This window comes from Pseudorca crassidens, chromosome 16 (assembly GCF_039906515.1).
Source record: "Pseudorca crassidens isolate mPseCra1 chromosome 16, mPseCra1.hap1, whole genome shotgun sequence".
Classification (NCBI taxonomy): domain Eukaryota; kingdom Metazoa; phylum Chordata; class Mammalia; order Artiodactyla; family Delphinidae; genus Pseudorca; species Pseudorca crassidens.
In genome coordinates, this window is record NC_090311.1 from 15787633 (window position 1) to 15810024 (window position 22392).

General features: G+C 40.2%; 1 protein-coding gene across 10 annotated transcripts in view; it reads left to right on the forward strand.

Moving 5' to 3' along the window:
• The window catches only part of ABLIM1 (actin binding LIM protein 1), a 312026-nt gene that overhangs the window by 173016 nt on the left and 116618 nt on the right, over nucleotides 1-22392 (forward strand). For all 10 annotated transcript variants that reach the window (XM_067709328.1, XM_067709325.1, XM_067709326.1 and 7 more), the window contains exon 3: nucleotides 20543-20726. In XM_067709328.1, coding sequence (XP_067565429.1) covers nucleotides 20543-20726 — 184 coding nt within the window. The remainder of the gene's footprint in view (nucleotides 1-20542; nucleotides 20727-22392) is intronic.

The following is a 22392-nucleotide window of genomic DNA, read 5'->3' on the forward strand; positions in this document are numbered from 1 at the left end:
CAATGCTAAGACGCAACTCCATTCAACAAGAGCAAGCTCCGCTGCTGAACACCCCATGCCAGGCAACTACCAAGACAAGAACACAACCGTACCAATTAGCAGAGAGGCTACCTAAAATCATAACAAGTTCACAGACACCCCAAAACACACCACTGGACGCAGTCCTGCCCACCAGAAAGACAAGATCCAGCCTCATCCACCAGAACACAGCCACCAGTCCCCTCCACCAGGAAGCCTACACAACCCACTGAACCAACCTTACCCACTGGAGGCAGACACCAAAAACAGCAGGAACTACGAACCTGCAGCCTGCAAAAAAGAGACCCCAAACACAGTAAGTTAAGCAATATGAGAAGACAGAGAAATACGCAGCAGATGAAGGAGCAAGGTAAAAACCCACCAGATCAAACAAATGAAGAGGAAATAGGCAGTCTACCTGAAAAAGAATTCAGAGTAATGATAGTAAAGATGATCCAAAATCTTGGAAACAGAATGGAGAAAATACAAGAAACGTTTAACAAGGACCTAGAGGAACTAGAGAGCAAACACACTGTGATGAACAGCACAATAAATGAAATTTAAAATTCTCTAGAAGGAATCAATAGCAGAATAACTGAGGCAGAAGAATGGATAAGTGACCTGGAAGATAAAATAGTGGAAATAACTCCCACAGAGCAGAATAAAGAAAAAAGAATGAAAAGAATTGAGGACAGTCTCAGAGATCTCTGAGACAACATTAAACACACCAGCATTCGAATTATAGGGGTCTCAGAAGAAGAGAAAAAGAAAGGGACTGAGAAAATATTTGAAGAGATTTTAGTTGAAAACTTCCCTAATATGGGAAAGGAAATAGTCAATCAGGTCCAGGAAGTGCAGAAAGTCCCATACAGGATAAATCCAAGGAGAAACATGCCAAGACGCATATTAATCAAATTATCAAAAATTAAATACAAAGGAAAAATATTAAAAGCAGCAAGGGAAAAGCAACAAATAACATACAAGGGAATCCCCATAAGGTTAACAGCTGATCTTTCAGCAGAAACTCTGCAAACCAGAAGGCTGTGGCAGGACATATTTAAAGTGATGAAAGGGAAAAACCTACAACCAAGATTACTCTATCCAGCAAGGATCTCATTCAGATTTGACAGAGAAATTAAAACCTTAACAGACAAGCAAAAGCTAAGGGAATTCAGCACCACCAGACCAGCTTTACAACAAATGCTAAAGCAACTTCTCTAGGCAGGAAACACAAGACAAGGAATAGACCTACAATAACAAACCCAAAACAATTAAGAGAATGGTAATAGGAACATACATATCGGTAATTACCGTAAATGTAAATGGATTAAATGCTTCAACCAAAAGACATAGACTGGCTGAACGGATACAAAAATGAGACCTGTATATATGCTGTCTACAAGAGACCTACTTCAGACCTAGGGACACAAACAGACTAAAAGTGAGGGGATGGAAAAAGATATTCCATGCAAATGGAAATCAAAAGAAAGCTGGAGTAGCAATTCTCATATCAGACAAAATAAACTTTAAAATAAAGACTATTACAGGAGACAAAGAAGGACACTACATAATGATCAAGGGATCAATCCAAGAAGAAGATATAACAATGGTAAATAGTTATGCACCCAACATGGGAGCACCTCTCTACATAAGGCAAATGCCAACAACCATAAAAGGAGAAGTCGAAAGTAACACAATCATAGTAGGGGACTTTAACACCCCACTTTCACCAATGGACAGATCATCCAAAATGAAAATAAATAAGGAAACACAAGCTTTAAATGATACATTAAACAAGATGGACTTAATTGATATTTATAGGACATTCCATCCAAAAACAACAGAATACACTTTCTTCTCAAGTGCTCATAGAACATGCTCCAGGATAGATCATATCTTGGTTCACAAATCAAGCCTTGGTAAATTTAAGAAAATTGAAGTCATATCAGGTATCTTTTCTGACCACAATGCTATGAGACTAGATATCAATTACAGGAAACAGATTGTAAAAAATACAAACACATGGAGGCTAAACAATATACTACTAAATAACCAAGAGATCACTGAAGAAATCAAAGAGGAAATCAAAAGATACCTGGAAACAAATGAAAATGAAAACACCATGACCTAAAACCTATCGGATGCAGCAAAAGCATTTCTAAGAGGGAAGTTTATAGCAATACAATCCTACCTCAAGAAACAAGAAACATCTCAAATAAACAACCTAACCTTACACCTAAAGCAAGTAGAGAAAGAAAAACAAAAAACCCCCAAAGTTAGCAGAAGGAAAGAAATCATAAAGATCAGATCAGAAATAAATGAAAAAGAAATGAAGGAAATGATAGCAAAGATCAATAAAACTAAAAGATGGTTCTTTGAGAAGGTAAACAAAAGTGATAAACCAGTAGCCAGACTCATCAAGAAAAAAAGGGAAAAGATTCAAATCAATAGAATTAGAAATGAAGAAGGAGAAGTAACAACTGACAGTGCAGAAATACAAAGGATCATGAGAGATTACTACAAGAAACTCTATGCCAATAAAATGGACAACTTGGAAGAAACAGACAAATACTTAGAAAAGCACAACCTTCCAACACTGAACCAGGAAGAAATAGAAAATGTTAACAGACCAATCACAAGCACTGAAATTGAAACTGTGATTAAAAACCTTCTAACAAACAAAAGCCCAGGACCAGATGGCTTCACAGGCGAATTCTATCAAACAATTAGAGAAGAGCTAACACCTGTCCTTCTCAAACTCTTCCAAAATATAGCAGAGGGAGGAACACTCCCAAACTCATTCTACAAGGCCACCATCACCCTGATACCAAAACCAGACAAAGGTGTCACAAAAAAAAGAAAACTACAGGCCAATATCACTGATGAATATAGATGCAAAAATCCTCAACAAAATACTAGCAAACAGAATCCAACAGCACATTAAAAGGATCATATACCATGATCAAGTGGGATTTATCCCAGGAATGCAAGGATTCTTCAATATACAGAAATCAATCAATGTGATACACCATATTAACAAATGGAAGGAGAAAAACCTTATGATCATCTCAATAGTTGCAGAAAAACTTTCAAAACAATTCAACACCAATTTATGATAAAAACCCTCCAGAAAGTAGGCATAGAGGGAACTTACCTCAACATAATAAAGGCCATATATGAAAAACCCACAACCAACATCGTTCTCAATGGTGAAAAACTGAAACCATTTCCACTAAGATCAGGAACAAGACAGGGTTGCCCACTCTCACCACCACTATTCAACATAGTTTTGGAAGTTTTGGCCACAACAATCAGAGAAGGAAAAGAAATAAAAGGAATCCAAATCGGAAAAGAAGTAAAACTGTCACTGTTTGCAGATGACATGATACTACATAGAGAATCCTGAAGATGCTACCAGAAACTACTAGGACTAATCAATGAATTTGGTAAAGTGGCAGGATACAAAATTAATACACAGAATTCTCTTGCATTCCTATATACTAATGATGAAAAATCTGAAAGAGAAATTAAGGAAAAACTCCCATTTACCATTGCAACAAAAAGAATAAAATATGTAGGAATAAAACTACCTAAGGAGACAAAAGACCTAGAAAACTATAAGACACTGATGAAAGAAATTAAAGATGATATAAACAGATGGAGAGATATACCATGTCCTTGGATTGGAAGAATCAACATTGTGAAAATGACTATGCTACTCAAAGCAATCTACAGATTCAATGCAATCCCTATCAAACTACCAATGGCATTTTTCACAGAACTAGAACACAAAATTTCACAATTTGTATGGAAACACAAAAGACCCCGAATAACCAAAGCAATCTTGAGAAAGAAAAATGGAGCTGGAGGAACCAGGCTACCTGACTTCCGACTATACTACAAAGCTACAGTAATCAAGACAATATGGTACTGGCACAAAAACAGAAATATAGATCAATGGAACAGGATAGAAAGCCCAGAGATAAATCCACACACATATGGTCACCTTATCTTTGACAAAGGAGGCAAGAATATACAATGGAGAAAATACAGCCTCTTCAATAAGTGGTGCTGGGAAAACTGGACAGCTACATGGAAAAGAATGAAATTAGAACACTTTCTAACACCATACACAAAATTAAACTCAAAATGGATTAAAGACCTAAATGTAAGGTCAGACACTTTAAAACTCTTAGAGGAAAACATAGGCAGAACATTCTATGACATAAATCACAGCAAGATCCTTTTTGACCCACCTCCTAGAGTAATGGAAGTAAAAACAAAAATAAACAAATGGGACCTAATGAAACTTAAAAGCTTTTGCACAGCAAAGGAAACCATAAACGATGAAATAACAACCCTCAGAATGGGGGAAAATATTTTCAAATGAAGCAACTGACAAAGGATTCATCTCCAAAATATATAAGCAGCCCATGCAGCTCAATATGAAAAAAACAAACAATCCAATCCAAAAATGGGCAGAAGACCTAAATAGACATTTCTCCAAAGAAGATATACTGATTGCCAACAAACACATGAAAGGATGCTCAACATCACTAATCATTAGAGAAATGCAAATCAAAACTACAACAAGGGGGCTTCCCTGGTGGCGCAGTGGTTGAGAGTCCGCCTGCCAATGCAGGGGACACGGGTTCGTGCCCCGGTCTGCAAAGATCCCACATGCCGCGGAGCGGCTGGGCCCGTGAGCCATGGCCGCTGAGCCTGCGCGTCCGGAGCCTGTGCTCCGCAACGGGAGAGGCCACAACAATGAGGGGCCCGCGTACCGCAAAAAAAAAAAAAAAACTACACCAAGGTATCATCTCACACTGGTCAGAATGACCATCATCAAAAATTCTAGAAACAGTAAATGCTGGAGAGGGTGTGGAGAAAAGGGAATCCTCCTGCACTGTTGGTGGGAATGTAAATTGATACAACCACTATGGAGAACAGTACGGAGATTCCTTAAAAAACTAAAAATAGAAGTACCATATGGTGCAGCAACCCCACTATGAGCATATACCCTGAGAAAACCATAATTCAAAAAGAGTCATGTACCACAATGTTCATTGCAGCTCTATTTACAATAGCCAGGACATGGAAGCAACCTAAGTGTCCATCGACAGATGAATGGATAAAGGAGATGTGGCACATATATACAATGGAATGTTACTCAGCCATAAAAGGCAACGAAATTGAGTTATTTGTAGTGAGTTGGATGGACCTAGAGTCTGTTATATAGAGTGAAGTAAGTCAGAAAGAGAAAAACAAATACCGTATTCTAACACATATATATATGGAATCTAAAAAAATGGTTCTGAAAAACCTAGGAGCCGGACAGGAATAAAAATACAGACATAGAGAATGGACTTGAGGACACGGGATGGGGAAGGGTAAGCTGGGACGAAGTTAGAGAGTGGCATGGACTTATGTAAAACAGATAGCTAGTAGGAAGCAGCTGCAAAGCACAGGGAGATCAGCTCGGTGCTTTGTGACCACCTAGAGGGCTGGGATAGGGAGGTTGGGAGGGAGACACAGGTGGGAGGGGATATGGGGATATATGTATACATTTAGCTGATTCACTTTGTTCTAAAGCAGAAAATAACACACCATTGTAAAGCAATTATACTCCAATAAAGATGTTAAAAAAAAGACTATAATATCAACTCATTACATCTAATGAATAAAAATGTCTGCTTTACCTAAAAAAAAGTGAGCTGATTTTTTAAAAGGCATTTAGGAAACAAAAACTATGTCAAAAAATAGTGAAGGTGGTACGTGAGTGAAATTGGGAAAGTATGGGAAGCAGTGATTCTGATAGTAGACTTGGATTTGCATCTGAAATGATGAGGCTGTTTTTAGTGTGGTCTTGGGACTCAAATGTTTTACCATATTATAATCATGACATCTACTGAAAAGAAGAAAAACTGCACTTATGTAAATGTAGTCCAACTTTTAAACTGCTATGGTGAGGTTTGCCTGCCGCTAATGAGATTGAATTAGTGAATTTTGATTGCAATTTGAAAAGTATCCTGTAAGAATTGACTCTACCATGGTCATTTCTTTCTTTCTTTCTTTCTTTCTTTCTTTCTTTATTTATTTTTAAAAATAAATTTATTATTTTATTTATTTTTGGCTGTGTTGGGTCTTCGTCGCTGCGCGCAGGCTTTCTCTAGTTGCGGCAAGTTGGGACTAGTCTTCGCTGTGGTGCACGGGCCTCTCATTGCAGTGGCCTCTCTTGTTGCGGAGCATGGACTCTAGGCACACAGGCCTCAGTAGTTGTGGCACGTGGGCTCAGTAGTTGTGGCTCACGGGCTCTGGAACACAGACTCAGTAGTTGTGGTGCATGGGCTTAATTGCTCCACGGCATGTGCGATCCTCCTGGACCAGGGCTCAAACCCGTGTCCCCTGCATTGGCAGGCGGATTCTCAAGCACTGTGCCACCAGGAAAGTCCCTCATTTCTTTTTCTTTGATTTAATCTGAGAAGGGATTTGATAGCCTCTAGAGTGGTATTATCTACTGAGTGACAGCTACAGGGCAAAAGTAGGATTTCTTTTGGAATTCTTCCTTGGTTGATAAGATCAACCAATTCCCAAATGAGGTAAGCACCCTAAAACCCTCTTATCCACATTAAACCCAAGAGGAGAGACTTGAGTCACCTTTCTCCATGATTGAAAGGCATTTGTGAGGTAACTTCAAGGGTCCTTCTGTGACTCAAACAAATTCCCCTTAGCCTTTTGCTCTAGGTCCCCCCAGGGTCCCATCATCTGCCTCCAGTGGGCTGTGCAGTGCCACTGAGTCAGTCCTACTTTCCCGCCAGGAAAGAGTGTTTACAGCATACCTAAGAGCCAGTGATCACCTTTCTGCTGTGTCTCAAAACTTCTAAAACTCTGAGCTTCTCTTTATTCATTGAACATTTCATGAGAAGTGGGAGAACCTCAATAGATGTGATGTATCAGGATATATGTATATGGTGTGAGAGCTACCTGGAGAAGCTTAAACTTATAAAACCATTTAGTGCAGAGATGATAAAGTGTGATCCAAGAAGCACCTACCCCAGAGTAATCCTGATGCTGGTTAACGATTCAGATTCCTGGTCTCACCCCAGTCTCCCTGATCAGCATCTCGGTGGTCAGGGTCTAGCATTTCCAACCAGTTCACCAAATTTGAGGACCACTGCTTTGTTGGACATGGGCTTTGAATTGGTAGTGGGATATTGGCATGAGGGAGAGTATATAAGTAGCCTGTTCAGAAACATCCAGATAAGGATTCCCTGGTCATGGCCCTTCATGGCGTATGAAATTCACAGGAATTGGGCTTTTCTTTAGAACAGCATCATTAAACATAGAATTCAGGAAATGTTCAGCTAAAAAGTAGATATGAAAATTTATGCTCTAGGGACTTCCCTGGCAGTCTAGTGGTAAAGAATCCGCCTTCCAATGCAGGGGACGAGGGTTCGGTCCTTGGTGGGGAAACTAAGATCCCCCATACCTCAATGAAGATCCAACACAGCCAAATAAATAAATAAAATAAAATAAATATTTTTTAAAATTTATGCTCTAAACATACCGACTAGTAATATGGAGATGGAAAAAGTCACAGCATCAAGATATGTCCTGTGAAATTCTGAATGGGGCAAAAGAAACAAGGGTATAGAACTCCTTGATATATAATTTATCTGCACCCATAAGTTCAAAGCTGAAGACTGCAGTCAAATGACTATCAATGATGAAAACCATGGCTAACCTATAGGGTATACAATAAATTCCGAGGATAAACAGTAACATTTGTTTATTCAACAAATATGTATTTTTTAATTTATTTATTTTATTTTTGGCTGTGTTGGGTCTTCGTTGCTGCGTGCAGGCTTTCTCTAGTTGTGGTGAGCGGAGGCTACTCTTTGTTGCAGTGCGCAGGCTTCTCATTGCAGTGGCTTCTCTTGTTGCAGAGCATAGGCTCTAGGCACGCAGGTTTCAGTAGTTGTGGCACATGGGTTCAGTAGTTGCGGCTCATGGGCTCTAGAGTGCAGGCTCGGTTGTTGTGGCACACAGGCTTAGTTGCTCCGCAGCATGTGGGATCTTGCCAGACCAGGGCTCGAACCCATGTCCCCAGCATTGGCAGGTGGATTCTTAACCACTGCACCACCAGGGAAGTCCCTCAACAAATTTTTTTTTTTCAAGTGCTGAGGCACTCAAGAATAAGTCATACACAATCAGGTTATACATATAAGTTAGACATGACCTCTGCCTTCATAGTGGTATTCCATAGACTGAATGTTTGTGTTCCTCCCAAACTCATATGTTGAAATCCAGTCCCCAATGGTGTTAGGAAGTATGGCCTCTGGGAGGTGATTAGGTCATGAGGATGAGCCCTCATGAATGGGATTAGTGCCCTTATGAAAGAGACCCCAAAGAGCTCCCTCATCCCTTCTGCCACATGAGGACCTAATGAGAAGACTGCTCTCTGAACCAAGAAGTGGGCTCTCACCAGACACTGAATCAGCTGTCAACTTGATCTTGGACTTCACAGTCTCCAGAACTGTGAAAAATAAATTTCAATTGTTTATTAACCACCCAGTCTGTGGTATTTCGTTAGAGCAGCCTGAATGGACTAAGACAAGGTATTAATCAGATATTGAAATAATCATAAAGCTATGACTTAATAACTGTCATTGGTGCAATAAAGGGAAAATGAAAAGATCTGCCTGGGCAAAAATGTGAGCTTGTAACAGGAGGATCTCAGTGTGTTTGTGGTGGGGGGATGGGCAGGTGGTCAGGAAAGGCTTTCCTACCCCACTCCCACCTCTTCTGGAAGAGAAATTTGAGCTGCCGTGTGAAGGATGAAACTACAGTAGCCACTTAATTTTTCCTTGTAATAAAAGTCCACTAAATGGACTTCATTATTCCAAAGAGCAGATTTGCATTCTTTTCTTACTAGAAGTCACTTAATTTGTGGCATAAATCAATCTGGGAATATTTACACTTGATGGCCTTCAAATGTTTACCATGTAAAATGTTTATAGAGCATCTATCATCTGTCCATTCACCATCCTAGGCTATGGAGGTCTGAAACGTATTTATAACATGATGCCTACCCCTAAAGAGCATGTGATCTGGTGGCAAGTGGTGTGCTTACTAGAGGAACCATGGCTGGTAGCAGGACAGGTACAGGTGAGTGGTCCAGAGCACAGGTGCAATGAGTCCCAAGACTGCAGAGACCACCTAGAGCTGAATGGTCCAGGGATGTTGCCAAGAAGGGGACAAGATATGATAAAACACGGATGCTCCAGAAAACATAATAACCTTCCCAGGACTGGAAAGGGGGAGCATGCTAGTTGTGGTCAGGGGTAGGGACTGCTTTGTTCAAGGTGGTGGAGACAGGGGTGTATCTGGAGTTGACGCTGGCCTTCATTTGGGGAAGCAAGCTTCCTGCCGGAAATGAATGGAGCCATAACCCTCCTACTGTCATTTGAAAGATGGCATTTTAAACATTAATTAGAGTCACTTTATTCCATTTCAAAAATGGAACTAGTGTTGTATGTTATTTATAGCCACATAGTTTTAAAAAGACTTCTGAACATTGGACGTCTGTGGAAATTTTTAAAAATCAGATCACATGAGCTCATCTCTCAAGATAGCGTTGGCAGAAGTCTGCATACAGAATATGTCTTAATAGAGACTGTTGCCACTTCGCAATGAGAGTCTTAACTGTGTGTTAGAGGGTGTGGGAAATGCTACCTTTTGATGTTCATAGCCCATGAACATCAAAATTATTTTTAAAGTGTTTATCTAAAACTATTAGAAAATCTGGGTAACAACTTCTACTTATGTCAATGAATTGCAATATAATTTTCAAGAATTAGTCTTTAAAGACAGGGTTCTGTGAAAGGGCTTGGGAAAAGCATCCCATCTCCAATAGCACTTTCCATTTTTGCCATATTCAGGTTTATAAGATGTTTACCAGACAAGGATCATTCCATGTAGAATATGTGTATTTATAAGTGCAAGGATTTCATGGAGTAAAGTGGATGAAAACCGAGGGGTGTGTGGGTTGAATACACAGATGAAGAGTTTTCTGTGTTTAGTTTTTTTTTAAGTAAAATTATATTATCTAATTTATATGCTATAAGAACTAACTCTTCATGTTTATATCTCATTTCCAAAATGGTACTTTAGGTGCTGATAAAATGATAAATTTGATGCTTTTTTCATTGTAATGTAATCTCTGTGATTTGATCTAGCTGTATGGGTCAAGAAAGTAACATTATCACATTGTCCATACCGAAAAGTGTAAGTGCTCTTCTATCCTGAATGGAAAGCCCATTTATTCTGTCATAAATATTTTCTAACCATAGATATAGTATAGCCTCTTTCAAGAGCCTGTTCTCATTTGTAATCACCTCTATGGTTATAGCTATAAGCTTATCTAACCTAGATCTCTTGGTACATGTAAAGCAAATGTTTCCCCAGTTTGTCCTTTAGATGGAAAAGAGCTGATTATTGATTTCCTTAAAATAACCCACCATACACTTAAAGACCATAATTACCCTGACCTCTTTTCTTTGGTCTAATCCCAATTCCATTTACCTTTTTTTTTTCCTTAGCTGTTCTCTCCCAGCCCTTTAATTACTCCTGTTGCTACTCTGTGATCCCATTCTCGTTTCTTTTCATGCACCTTAAATTATGGAGCACATAACCAGTCACAGTCTTATTCTCTGTAATCAGGACCTTCTTGGTATTGTGAGCACAAAGCAGAGCTGTAGTGTGACCCTACACATAGCACATGTGAATTGAAATGGTCTCTTGAGTTGTTGAGTTACAGTCAATTTCAGTTGTGAAGGAAGTTCAGAGTCAAAAGACTCAAGAATTTGAGAGAGGGTGGAATTACTACCTTGGCGCCACTATTTTGATGCCAATTTGGTACTTGCAGAAGCAAAGACAGGATTACTGGCTCTTTCTTTATGCTGTGCCAGGGCAACTTGGTTCTGCCCACACTGTCCTGGTTTAAAGCAATATGAAATAGGAGGAAAGGGACAATAAGTTTCCATCCCTCTAAGTATCATGGAAGATATAAAACAGCATAAGAAGTGGTATTTGCCTTCAGTAAGCTTGCAACTGAGATAAGGAGAAAATCTCAATGGCAGTATAAGGTACAAGAGAACATATATTAAGAGTCAAATGTTAATAATTGTTCTGAGCCCAGAGAAAGCAGAGCCAGAGGGGACTGGAAGAAGCCATCAGCTTCATCACAAGGTCAAACCTGAGTGGGGCCTGGGAGGCTGGCTGGGCTTGGTATGGGTGTTGGCAGGAGGTGGAGGAGGTGTCTATCCGGCAGGGGGATGGGAGGGTCAGTTTGACTGGAATAAAGCCCTGATGATCAAGAAGAGTCAGATGAATGTTTGGTAGATGCCAGGGCCTTAGATGCAAGGTCAGCATGTTTGCAGAGTGAAGCAGGAGGTCTTTTACCATAATACTTGGGAGAAGGTGTGCAGGGTAGATTGGGCGGGAGAAACCAGAGAAAAAGAGCCCATTAAGAGGGTTAACAGACCCCATGCTAACTGCTTTTTTGTGGTTGCTGGTAAAAATGGCTATGCATCTGTGCCTTTATCTGTCTTCTGCAGGGTCAGCTTATAGATACACATATGATTCTCATGGAGGCTCTGTCCTTAGTGTCTGGGAGTTCATAAAAGGCAAAGATACATGACTGAGCTCTTTCTGGGGACTGAAAAAGGGAAAGGGAGAGGAGAGAATATAGATCTTAAAATTTACCTGTGGGCCCAAAATTCCAGTGGGTGGCCTAGTCTGAGGTGGGCTTACCTGGGATAAGCAAGGTCCTATTAAGTCTGGCCAGCCTTTCATTTCTTCCTTGTGCACATTTGCAGCATTTATGCATGATCTTTCCTAATTATTAAGTAATCTATGCTATCAGAGAAGACTTTAATACTTGTTTTGGGTTATGGGCCAAAACCAAAACAAAACAGTACACTGAGTGAGAGATATTCTGGGTGATATCTTTGTTATTTGAGCTGGTTATAATTAATGTGGATTAACATAATTAATCCACAACAAGCATTAAAAACAAACTTACTTTGTAGTTGAAGATTTTATTAATAAAAGAGGTTCCTAAATGTTTCCTTTTCAGCCAAGTCTCTGCAGTTATTATTGTAAATTCAAACTTGGAATTAATACGGCCCCTCAAATGCCTGGCTTTGGGGTCTCATTTTGCCATCTGGTTGGACTTCTAACTACCTTCTTTCCCAGAAATGATCATTGATTTCGATGCGCATTTAGAAGTTAAGGTGAAAACTATTTAAATATGTTTTTGAGGCTTAGTGTTTGCTTCCAGGGTGATGCATTAGCTAATGGTTATTTTTAGTGGAAGCTGCCCCCTCTTATTATTGTTTATGAGTCTCTGTTCAGCTATTTTGAACTCTGGGCGACAGCATGTAGTACTTTGGAGCTACAGTGTATGGTAATTTCAAACACACTGCTCTGGATTTCAGAGCAGATTCTGATTCAGTGAGACCCCACCCTGTAATAGAATTGGGAGTGGTTTGGGAAGATGCTATGTCAAAGTCTACCTTTGTATTTTCTGTGAAAAAAGGGTTTGAGGAAATGAATAGAATAACATCTTGGATGAATAAAGTTCTTTTTTTTTTTTTTTTTTGCATTACGTGGGCCTCTCACTGTTGTGGCCTCTCCCGTTGCGGAGCACAGGCTCAGCGGCCATGGCTCACGGGCCCAGCCGCTCCACGGCATGTGGGATCTTCCCGGACCGGGGCACGAACCCGCGTCCCCTGCATCGGCAGGCGGACTCTCAACCACTGCGCCACCAGGGAAGCCCTAAAGTTCTTTTAAAATTTAGTTGGAGTAGAGGATGGATGAAGAGGATGGGAAGTATGTGATATTCACAGGGCAGATCCACCCATGAAGTGTTTGAGAGTTGCGTACCCTGCGTCCATCCCAGCCCTGCTTCTGCACATGACAGCCTAAGAGGAGGCGGGGCTAGTGCTGGCCCAGGCCAGGTAGAACAGGGTTTCACCTGTAAAGCAGAACTTCTATAGCACATAGCCCTTTTAGGGTGTGGAAAAAAGGGAACCCTCATATGCTGTTGACGGGAATGTAAATTGGTGTGGCCACTATGGAAAACAGTATGGAGGTTCCTCAGAAAACTAAAAACAGATCTACCATATGATCCAGCAATCCCACTCCTGGATATTTATCTGAAGGAAACAAAAACACTAATTAGAAAAGATACCTGCACCCATAACTGAATCACTTTGCTGTACAGCAACAATTAACACAACACTGTAAATCAACTATACTTCAATTTAAAAAAAGAAAGGACACATGCACCCCTATGCTCATTGCAGCATTATTTACAGTAGCCAAAGTACAGGCGCAACCGAAATGCCCATCAATGGGTGAATGGATAAAAAAGATGTGATGTACATACACAATGGAATGTTACTCAGCCATAAAGAGAATGAAATCTTGCCATTTGCGACAACATGGATGGGACTGGAGGACATTATGCTAAGTGAAATAAGTCAGACAGAGAAAGACAAATACTGTATGATTTCACTTTTGTGTGGAATCTAAAAACAAAACAAATGAACAAATAGCAAATAACAAAACAGAAACAGAGTCATAGATACAGAGAACAAACAGGTGGATGCTTGGGGGAGGGTTGAAGGGGGAGAAGATAAATAGGTGATGGAGATTAAGAGGTGCAAACTTCCAGCTGCAAAATAAATGAGTCACCAGTATGAAATGTACAGTGTGGGGAATATAGTCAATAATTATGTAATATCTTCCTGTGGTGACAGATTGTAACTGGACTTATTGTGGTGGTCATTTTGAAATGTATAGAAATATCAAATCACTAAGTTGAGTTACAAGAACTAGCATAGTGGGCTTCCCTGGTGGTGCAGTGGTTAAGAATCCACCTGCCGATGCAGGGGACACGGGTTTGATCCCTGGTCTGGGAAGATCCCACATTCTGGAGCAACTAAGCCCGTGGGCCACAGCTATTGAGCCTGCGCTCTAGAGTGTGCAAGCCACAACTGCTGAGCCCATGTGCCACAACTACTGAAGCCTGCGTGCCTAGAGCCCGTGCTCTGCAAGAAGAGAAGCCACGGCAATGAGAAGCCTGCGTGCAGCAGCGAAGACCCAGTGCAGCCAAAAATAAAATAAATAAAATAAATTTATTTTAGAAAATAAATGACTAGAATAATGTTGTAGGTCAATTTTACTTCTAAAACAAACACACATATTCATAGAGAAAGAGATCAGATTTGTGGTTACCAGAGGTGGGGGTGGGGTGAGGGGGAGTTGGATGAAGGCAATAAAAAGGTACAAACTCCCAGTTATAAGATAAATAAGTGCTAGTGATGTAATGTACAACCTGATAAATATAGTTAACACTGCTGTGTGTTGTATGTGAAAGTTATTAAAAGAGTGAATCCTAAGAGTTCTCATCACAAGAAAAAAAAATTCTATTTCTTTCATTTTGTATCTATATGAGGTAATGGATGTTTACTAAACTTATTGTGATAATAATTTCATGATGTATGTAAATCAGATCACTATGCCGTACACCTTAAATTTGTACAGCGCCGTATGTCAATTATATCTCAATAAAACTGGAAGAAAAAATAAAAGTAATGTAAAAAATAAGAAAGAAAGAAGGAAAGAAAATAAGAAGGAAAGAAAGGAAGAAAGGAAAAGAAAGAAAGAAAGAAGGAAAGCAAGCACATGGCCCTTATCGCCAGAAATGAGCGGGTGTAACCCAGATCCTGCCATGAAAAGCCTTCATTTCCCTGGGGCAAGTTCAGAAGGGCTCTTCATGACCTGTGATGGGCTGACCAGCTGGCAGAGTGCCAGACCACAAAACCAGCACCTGCCCTAGAAAAGAGAAGAAAGAACCCACCTAAGGCTCCAGGCCCCCAATTAGAATTCTTATGTTGCTCAAAACTAAACTGATCATGTTTGCTTGACATCCCTCCCTCTCTCACTAGGATGAAATGATTAAAACACCAGTGAGACCAGCAGAGATGTTCAATCTCTTGATCTAGATGAAGAAAATTGTCTCTTGCATTTTACCTCCAAGCAACCTTTGGGCAGAGTTTTAAATATTACCTATTCTCCTAAGTTTCTGGCAGTATGAACTAGTTGACAGATGGAATGTCTCTGAAATGAATTTGTTGCAACATAAAAAGTAACTGCTGTTTTTAGAAAGTTGAAGAAATAGTTGCTACTACAACCCTGTTCATGCCGCTAGAATACTATGCTGTTTTCACCCTTATTTGACACCTCCATACTTTGTTCCCCTCCTGTTCTGTGGTATTTTTACAACACAAGCAGCTCCTGTTAACTTTTTTTAAAAGATGTAAGATTTTTAAATGTGCTGTTACTATTTTCACAACTTTTATATAAAATTGCTTCAATGTACATATTCCTTCTTAACTAGTTAATGGAATTCCTTGGTTTGCAGAGAATTAATTCAAGGGTGTAACATCTACAAGACATATGACTGTTTGTGGCCATGCTTTAGTGATAGCAAAGCAGGCAAGATTCAGGGGGGCCTTGAGTGGGACATGTTTTAAATAATTGATCATGAGAACAAAGCAATTGATTAATCTCTTTCACTGGCAGCTCTATTTTTTTTAACGTCTTTATTGGAGTATAATTGCTTTACAGTGGTGTGTTCGTTTCTGCTTTCTAACGAAGTGAATCAGCTATACATATACATATATCCCCATATCTCCTCCCTCTTGCGTCTCCCTCCCACCCTCCCTATCCCACCCCTCTAGGTGGTCACAAAGCACTGAGCTGATCTCCCTGTGCTATGCGGCTGCTTCCCACCAGCTATCTATTTTACATTTGTTAGTTTATATATGTCCATGCCACTCTCTCACTTTGTCCCAGCTTACCCTTCCCCCTCCCCATGTCCTCAAGTAGCAGCTCTATTTTTTTATGAAAGGAATCTATGCTTTTCCCTGGGCATATGTTAACTTTCAACCAAAGCAAAGACAAATGGAGCATCCAGAGTTAAAAACCTAAATAGAGCCTCTACTGAATTTCGACCTTAAATTGGGATTGTGTGATCATTTGGATGGGAAAGTTTTACTTTGCGCCACCAGTGAAAAGGATTCTCAGAAAAGCTGTTAATATAAAATAGACCAAAAGTTTTTTTTAATTTTTAAAATGTTCACCTTTAGATATTTTTGGTTAAAAAGAGTAACTCCTTTGTCAAAGTGTAGTTTTCAAAAAGTTAAATACATGAGTCTCATACAAATATGGAATGAACATGTACCAGAGACTTAGTCAATTCATTAATGAAGGAACTAGCAGAATGTAAAGCTAGTTCAAAGGAGAACCAAAGGAATGGGTTTAAAGGCATTCAAGAAAAGATGTTGGGATAAGATGCCAGGGTTAGATATAAAACTGGTTAGCAGTCTAACAGGAGAGTAAATCTGGACAGAAATCATCTGCACAGCTACCGAACAAGAATCTACAAGTTATGGTTAACTTTCAAAGTCCAGGCTTTTAATTAGTAGTAAAGAGCTTGTCAAACACAGATCCAGTGCCCTGGGTCATGAAATAATTCTGTGTGAGCTGTTAATACTCCGGCATGACACTGGAGGAACACGCTTCTCTCCTTCACCTTGTTTACAAGGTTTGGATAATTTTCCTTAACATCTTATTATTAAAGTGAGCTTCTACCTGTATAGGCACCAAGAACAGTCAGATTCTTAGAGACAGCAAGTAGAGTGGCGGTTGCCAGGGGCTGGGGGGAGGGAGGGAGAATGAGGAGTTATTGTTTTATGGGTCCAGAGTTTCAGTTTTGCAAGATGAAAGATGTCCTGTGGATGCATGGGAGTGGTGACTGCACAACTGTGTGAATGTGCTGAATGTCACTGAACTATACACTTAAAAATGGTTAAGATGGTCCATTTTATGTTATGTGTGTATGAGCAAAATTAAATAATTTTAAAAAGTGAGCTGACACATAGTTATGTGAAGAAAAATTTAACAATTCTTCATCCTACTGAGCTAACCCATTTAATAACCCTATGTTTGTCTTAACTCACTTTTCCTCGTTCATAAAAACATAAGTAGACTTTTTAAAAAAGGGATTATTAAAATTCTTTGTGAAATTTTCTCTTTTAATAATATGTCCCGGACGGGCCTCTAGGTTACAGATATTGATCTAACCCATTCTTTTTAATACAAACTCCATAGACTGGATATAGCGTAACTTATCCAACTATTGCTCTGCTGATGGAAATTTGAGTTGTTCCCAGGTTTGGGTTTTTTTTTTTTTTGCCAGTACACAAACTGTTATAATAAGGCTGTTTTAATACAAGAAAGTGATGCTGAAGGCCAGGACCTGAGTAAAGATGGCAAGAAGGCAGAGGAGGGAAATGGATCAAAGAAATGTTTTCTTGGGAAAATGTATTGGATTTAGTGGACAGTTGAAAATTTTGGTGTAAGAGTGGGAGAATGCATAGCGCTGCCATTTTATTAAAAGTGGGAATAGCAGAATGTTTCAGAAGAGATGGCAGAGAAGCTGAGAAGGTAGAGTTTGTTTTGACAATGCTGTGTTTGAGTTAGGTGTGCCGTCTCTGCCCAGCTTGGGGAAGGTATCACAGATAAAGACATAGATTTGAGAATCCTTCACATAAAGTCATAGTTGAAGCTCTGAGAGTGGATGAGACCTGTTCCCAGGGAGGCCTTGTATTCTAGAGGAAGGAGGTGACATCCATGGGAGTTACTTGCATTTAGGGGTCTGGCCAAGGAGACTGAGAAGTTGTGGTCAGAGGAGGAACAGGCAAGTAAAGCCTGGAGAGGGAAGAGTCTGAGATTACATCCCAACTAGTCCAGTCTTAGGAAATGTAATAATGTTAAGTACTCTTAGGTCTGAGCAGTACAGACGTTCCTTCTCACTGCTTGCTGTGTGTGCCCTTCATGACCCCTGCCTCTGTGAGTCCGTTTTCAAACACTGGTTTCCTTGTGTATAAACCACCGGAAACAGTGGTGCAGTTTGGTAAGCCAATTTGGGCCACTGCTTTGAATTTAAGGACTAAGCCAAGGCTTCCCTTGTGGCGCAGTGGTTGGGAGTCCGCCTGCCGATGCAGGGGACACGGGTTCATGCCCCAGTCCGGGAGGATCCCACATGCCGCCGAGCGGCTGGGCCCGTGAGCCATGGCCGCTGAGCCTGCGCGTCCGGAGCCTGTGCTCCACAACGGGAAAGGCCACAACAGTGAGAGGCGTACCGCCAAAAAAAAAAAAAAGGACTAAGCCAAATGAAATAATCAAACTGCGAAGAGGCACAGTTTGCTTTTAGTTTGGCATCTCTCAACAGTAATTAAAAAGTCATTTTTTAAGGCTATATTAGGTTCATATAAACTAAGACTTTATTATTAAAGGACAGGATGTGTCGACTTCACAAAACCCTGTGAACTAGAGAGGCTGCAGAGGTTCCCTAAGGAAGCGGTGAACACAGGGATTTCTAAAATATTTAGAATTAGCTTTGGAGCTGTCTCAACAATCTGTATTACCATAATTACCCTATTGCTACCAGATCTTTTTATAAAGGATCTGTGAATTTTTACATTCTGTCTACCTTAGGTGATTGGAAGAGAGACTGAAGGGAATTACTAGCAGTCCAAATGCCTTATTTTGTTACCTTTCATGGTTTTGAGAAATACCCAGGCTTGGAAGAGCAACTGAGTCATTGGAACTGCTTGATGCCGCTGAGGAGTGAAACCAGTGGGAATTTGCCAAGTTTGAGGCTGGATTCAATTTATAATAATTCAAAAATTGGTTCCCGGTGTTATATCAGATACCATGGTTGGAGGTCCCTAAAGACAAATCAAAAGAAGTGAAGCTGAGGACTCTTACCCATGAAGTGCTTTGTCATCTTGTGGGAAAATAAAAAAGAATACATAGGAAAATATTGAAGAAAGAACTCTAAGGTGTCCTGTGGCCTCAGGATTGTGTTTATTGTTGTTGAAGGAATTTGCAGGTAGAGTAGGCTTAGTGCATACTTGAGTTCTCTCGACCCACAGGACCATTTGGTAAGGAAAAGGCAGGTGTGGGAGCAGTGGGGGACTGGCAGGTTAGGGAGGCGGCAGGTGATGAACAAGCTGGTTTCCAGGTAATGTGATCACAGTAGGGTTATATGGTGGTCATTTTCAGGCATGACGGACTCAGGCCATCATCTTGGGTTACTTGATTATAAATTGCAAAGAAGGAGGTCATAGCTGTGGAGTGTTGATCTAAACAAAGACAGATGAACCCACAGTGGAAAGCTTGTTGTAGGTTCTGCGTCACCTTGAGTATCTTTAGTAGTTTGCCGTTAGTAGAGACTGCTAACTGAGGGTGGGGCGGTAAGATTCCGTCAGAATCTTACTGTGCTCAACACTAGTTCCTCTAGATGTGTTCATGTGTCATGGGAACTTACCATGTGTTCTAGTAGGTCCTTAGGAAAGCAATTTAGTGACTGAACTCACCTCTCCCTACCCCAGCTGAGTGCCCATACCAACTGCTTGCAGGAATAATCAGGACAAATCCTGGATTCTTTGCCCGAGGCCCTGAAGTGTCATCCAAACTTGGGGATAGAGAGGTTAAGAATGGAGATTTCCAGCTTTGGTGTTGCTTCCCAGTCACTTGGCAGTGGAAAATCTTTACTCGCAGAGGCTGCCTTTGGCTTTATTTTTGGACCAGTTGCTGAGTCCTGCTCTGGTCTTGCCTGAACATGCACACCTGGAATCCCAGGACCTGCTTTTTTTTGCACCATCTCCGTAATTCACAGCTGCACAGTTTTGAAAGAGACGCCAAAATCCAGACACAGCAAAGCAGCCTCTTTTGCGTGTGCTGAGGTCCTGAATGACAGTTTTATCTTGGACATGTTCCCTTTTCTTTCCTCTTCTGCTTGTTCATTTTTATCTCTCTCTGTAATATATAAATAATGGACTTATCCTATTTACTGCACAAAGAGAAAATTAACCGTCTGAATTGTTTAGAACTATGGGAAAGTATTTCCAGAGTGTGAAAAAATAGACACTGGACATTTCAGCTTTTGCTGTAGTGGGAATTTATTACTCAGCTCAGTAACAGTTTTTGGTCCAAACCAAGCAGTTGTGTGGGCAAGCCGTGCTTTCCTGAATAGCACTGCAAGAGACAGTTTTGTTCATATTTGAGACCGCGTGAACCAAAGGTATCTTTCCATCAAAGACTGATTATCTCTGAATCTTAGACATATCACAGAAGCTGTGGAGCCCTAGCCAATGGATTTTACTTGCATGAGACATTGCATAGCTCCCAAAGGGGAGGGAAGCAAAAGGGGAGGGAGGCAAGAGAGAATCAGAGCCCAACAATAAATAGCTCTTTGTACCAGTCCCCCCTCCCAAACCCCATACTGCTGAGATCATAGAGTAAGTTAGCAGCACGCAGTAGAAGGCACTGCTGCCCAGCAGCTTGGCACATGATGACCAGATGTGAACTTGTCTGTCCACAGTGTGTGGCTGTGACCTGGCCCAAGGGGGCTTCTTCATAAAGAACGGAGAGTATCTCTGCACCCTGGACTACCAGAGGATGTATGGCACACGCTGCCATGGCTGCGGGGAGTTTGTGGAAGGAGAGGTGGTGACCGCCCTGGGCAAGACCTACCATCCCAACTGCTTTGCTTGTACGATCTGCAAGTAAGTGTGGCTTTCCCCAACAGAGAAGCGCTGGGTTCTGCTGTCAAAGCTTGGAACGTGCGCTTTGGTCTTGAGTTGTACTTAGTCTCTTTTTTTTTTTTTTTTTTTTTTTTAGTATTTATTTATTTTGGCTGTGCCTGGTCTTAGCTGTGGCATATAGGATCTTTTAGTTGCCACATGTGGGATCTAGTTCCCCGAACAGGGATTGAACCCGGGCCCCCTGCATTGGGAGTGTTGAGTCTTAACTACTGGACCACCAGGGAAGTCCCTTGAGTTGTACTTAGTCTTAAAATATCTTTTCTTTAAAAAAAAATTTTTTTATTGAAGTACAGTTTGATTTACAGTGTTGTGTTAGTTCCAGGTGTACAGCAAGGTGATTCAGTTATACAAATATACACATATATCTTTTTCATATTCTTTTCCATTATAGATTATTACACGATATTGAATATAGTTCCCTGTGCTATACAGTAGGACCTTGTTGTTTATCTATTTTATATATAGTAGTTTATATCTGTTAATTCCTAATTTATCCCTCCCCCTTGGTAACCATAAATTTTTTTTCTATGTCTGTGAGTCTGTTTCTGTTTTGTAAATAAATTCATTTGTATCATTTTTTTTAGATTCCACATAAAAGTGATATCATACATTTGTCTTAAAATATTTTTTTCTGATGCACCTTTAGATGTTTTTATTTTCCTAGTGTGTTATCAGGCTTAGTCAAAAAGTAATTTACTTAGGAAACTTTATATGTGATATCCTCCACTAAATAATGTGACTGATTTTAAGTGCCTTGAAACCAAATCTGAAAGCAGCTCTAGATCTTGAGACACTTTGAGCAATGGAAACATGGGAGGAAATGGCATAAATACTTGGAAAGATGAAGCTTATTTGGAAGTATCAGTGTGTGGGAGTGGGTGTGTAAAATAGTTGCATTTGCTCTATAACCAGGGAGAGCAAACTGCCCCATGGGCCAAATTAGACCCAATACCTGTTTTGTAAATAAAGTTTTATTGGAACACAGCCACGCCCGTTTGTTTATGTATTGTCTATGGCTGGTTCCAAGTGACAGTGGCAGAGTTGAGCAGTTGTGACAGAAACCTTATGATCTGCACAGTCTAAAAATATATTTACAATTTGATCTTTCAGGGGAAAAGTTGCCAACCCCTCCTCTCTATCATCCACCAAGGTTAGATCTTTACTGCACAAAGCAGCTTGATTAAAATGATCAGTCAGAGAGAAGAAGGAAACTGTGTGAAGTGTGAGTGGAAAATGTGGTTCATTGTTGTTGTGTTTTGAGTGCTACACATTACAGAATTTACAATGGGTTCGATTCCTATAATGAGGAGACTCACCAATAAAGGATCAGCTACTTAATGGACCCATACTAATCAGGCAATCCCATGCCTTTGGAATGGTGTTGATTCTGTGTGCTCCATTTTGCTATGCCTTTGTAAAAACTACAGTTCAGTTTGTTTTGTTTTTCAGCATTTCATGTTTCTAGGCCAGAGAGATGTAAACTCTAGAAGGGTAAATATGATTTTGTATAATTAATTAACAAGATAATACACATGGATAGATTGTAATAAGATTTAGATGAAATATTCATAATCAAATTATTTTAATAACTTTATATAACTATTAGCCCATTTTAAAATTATATATA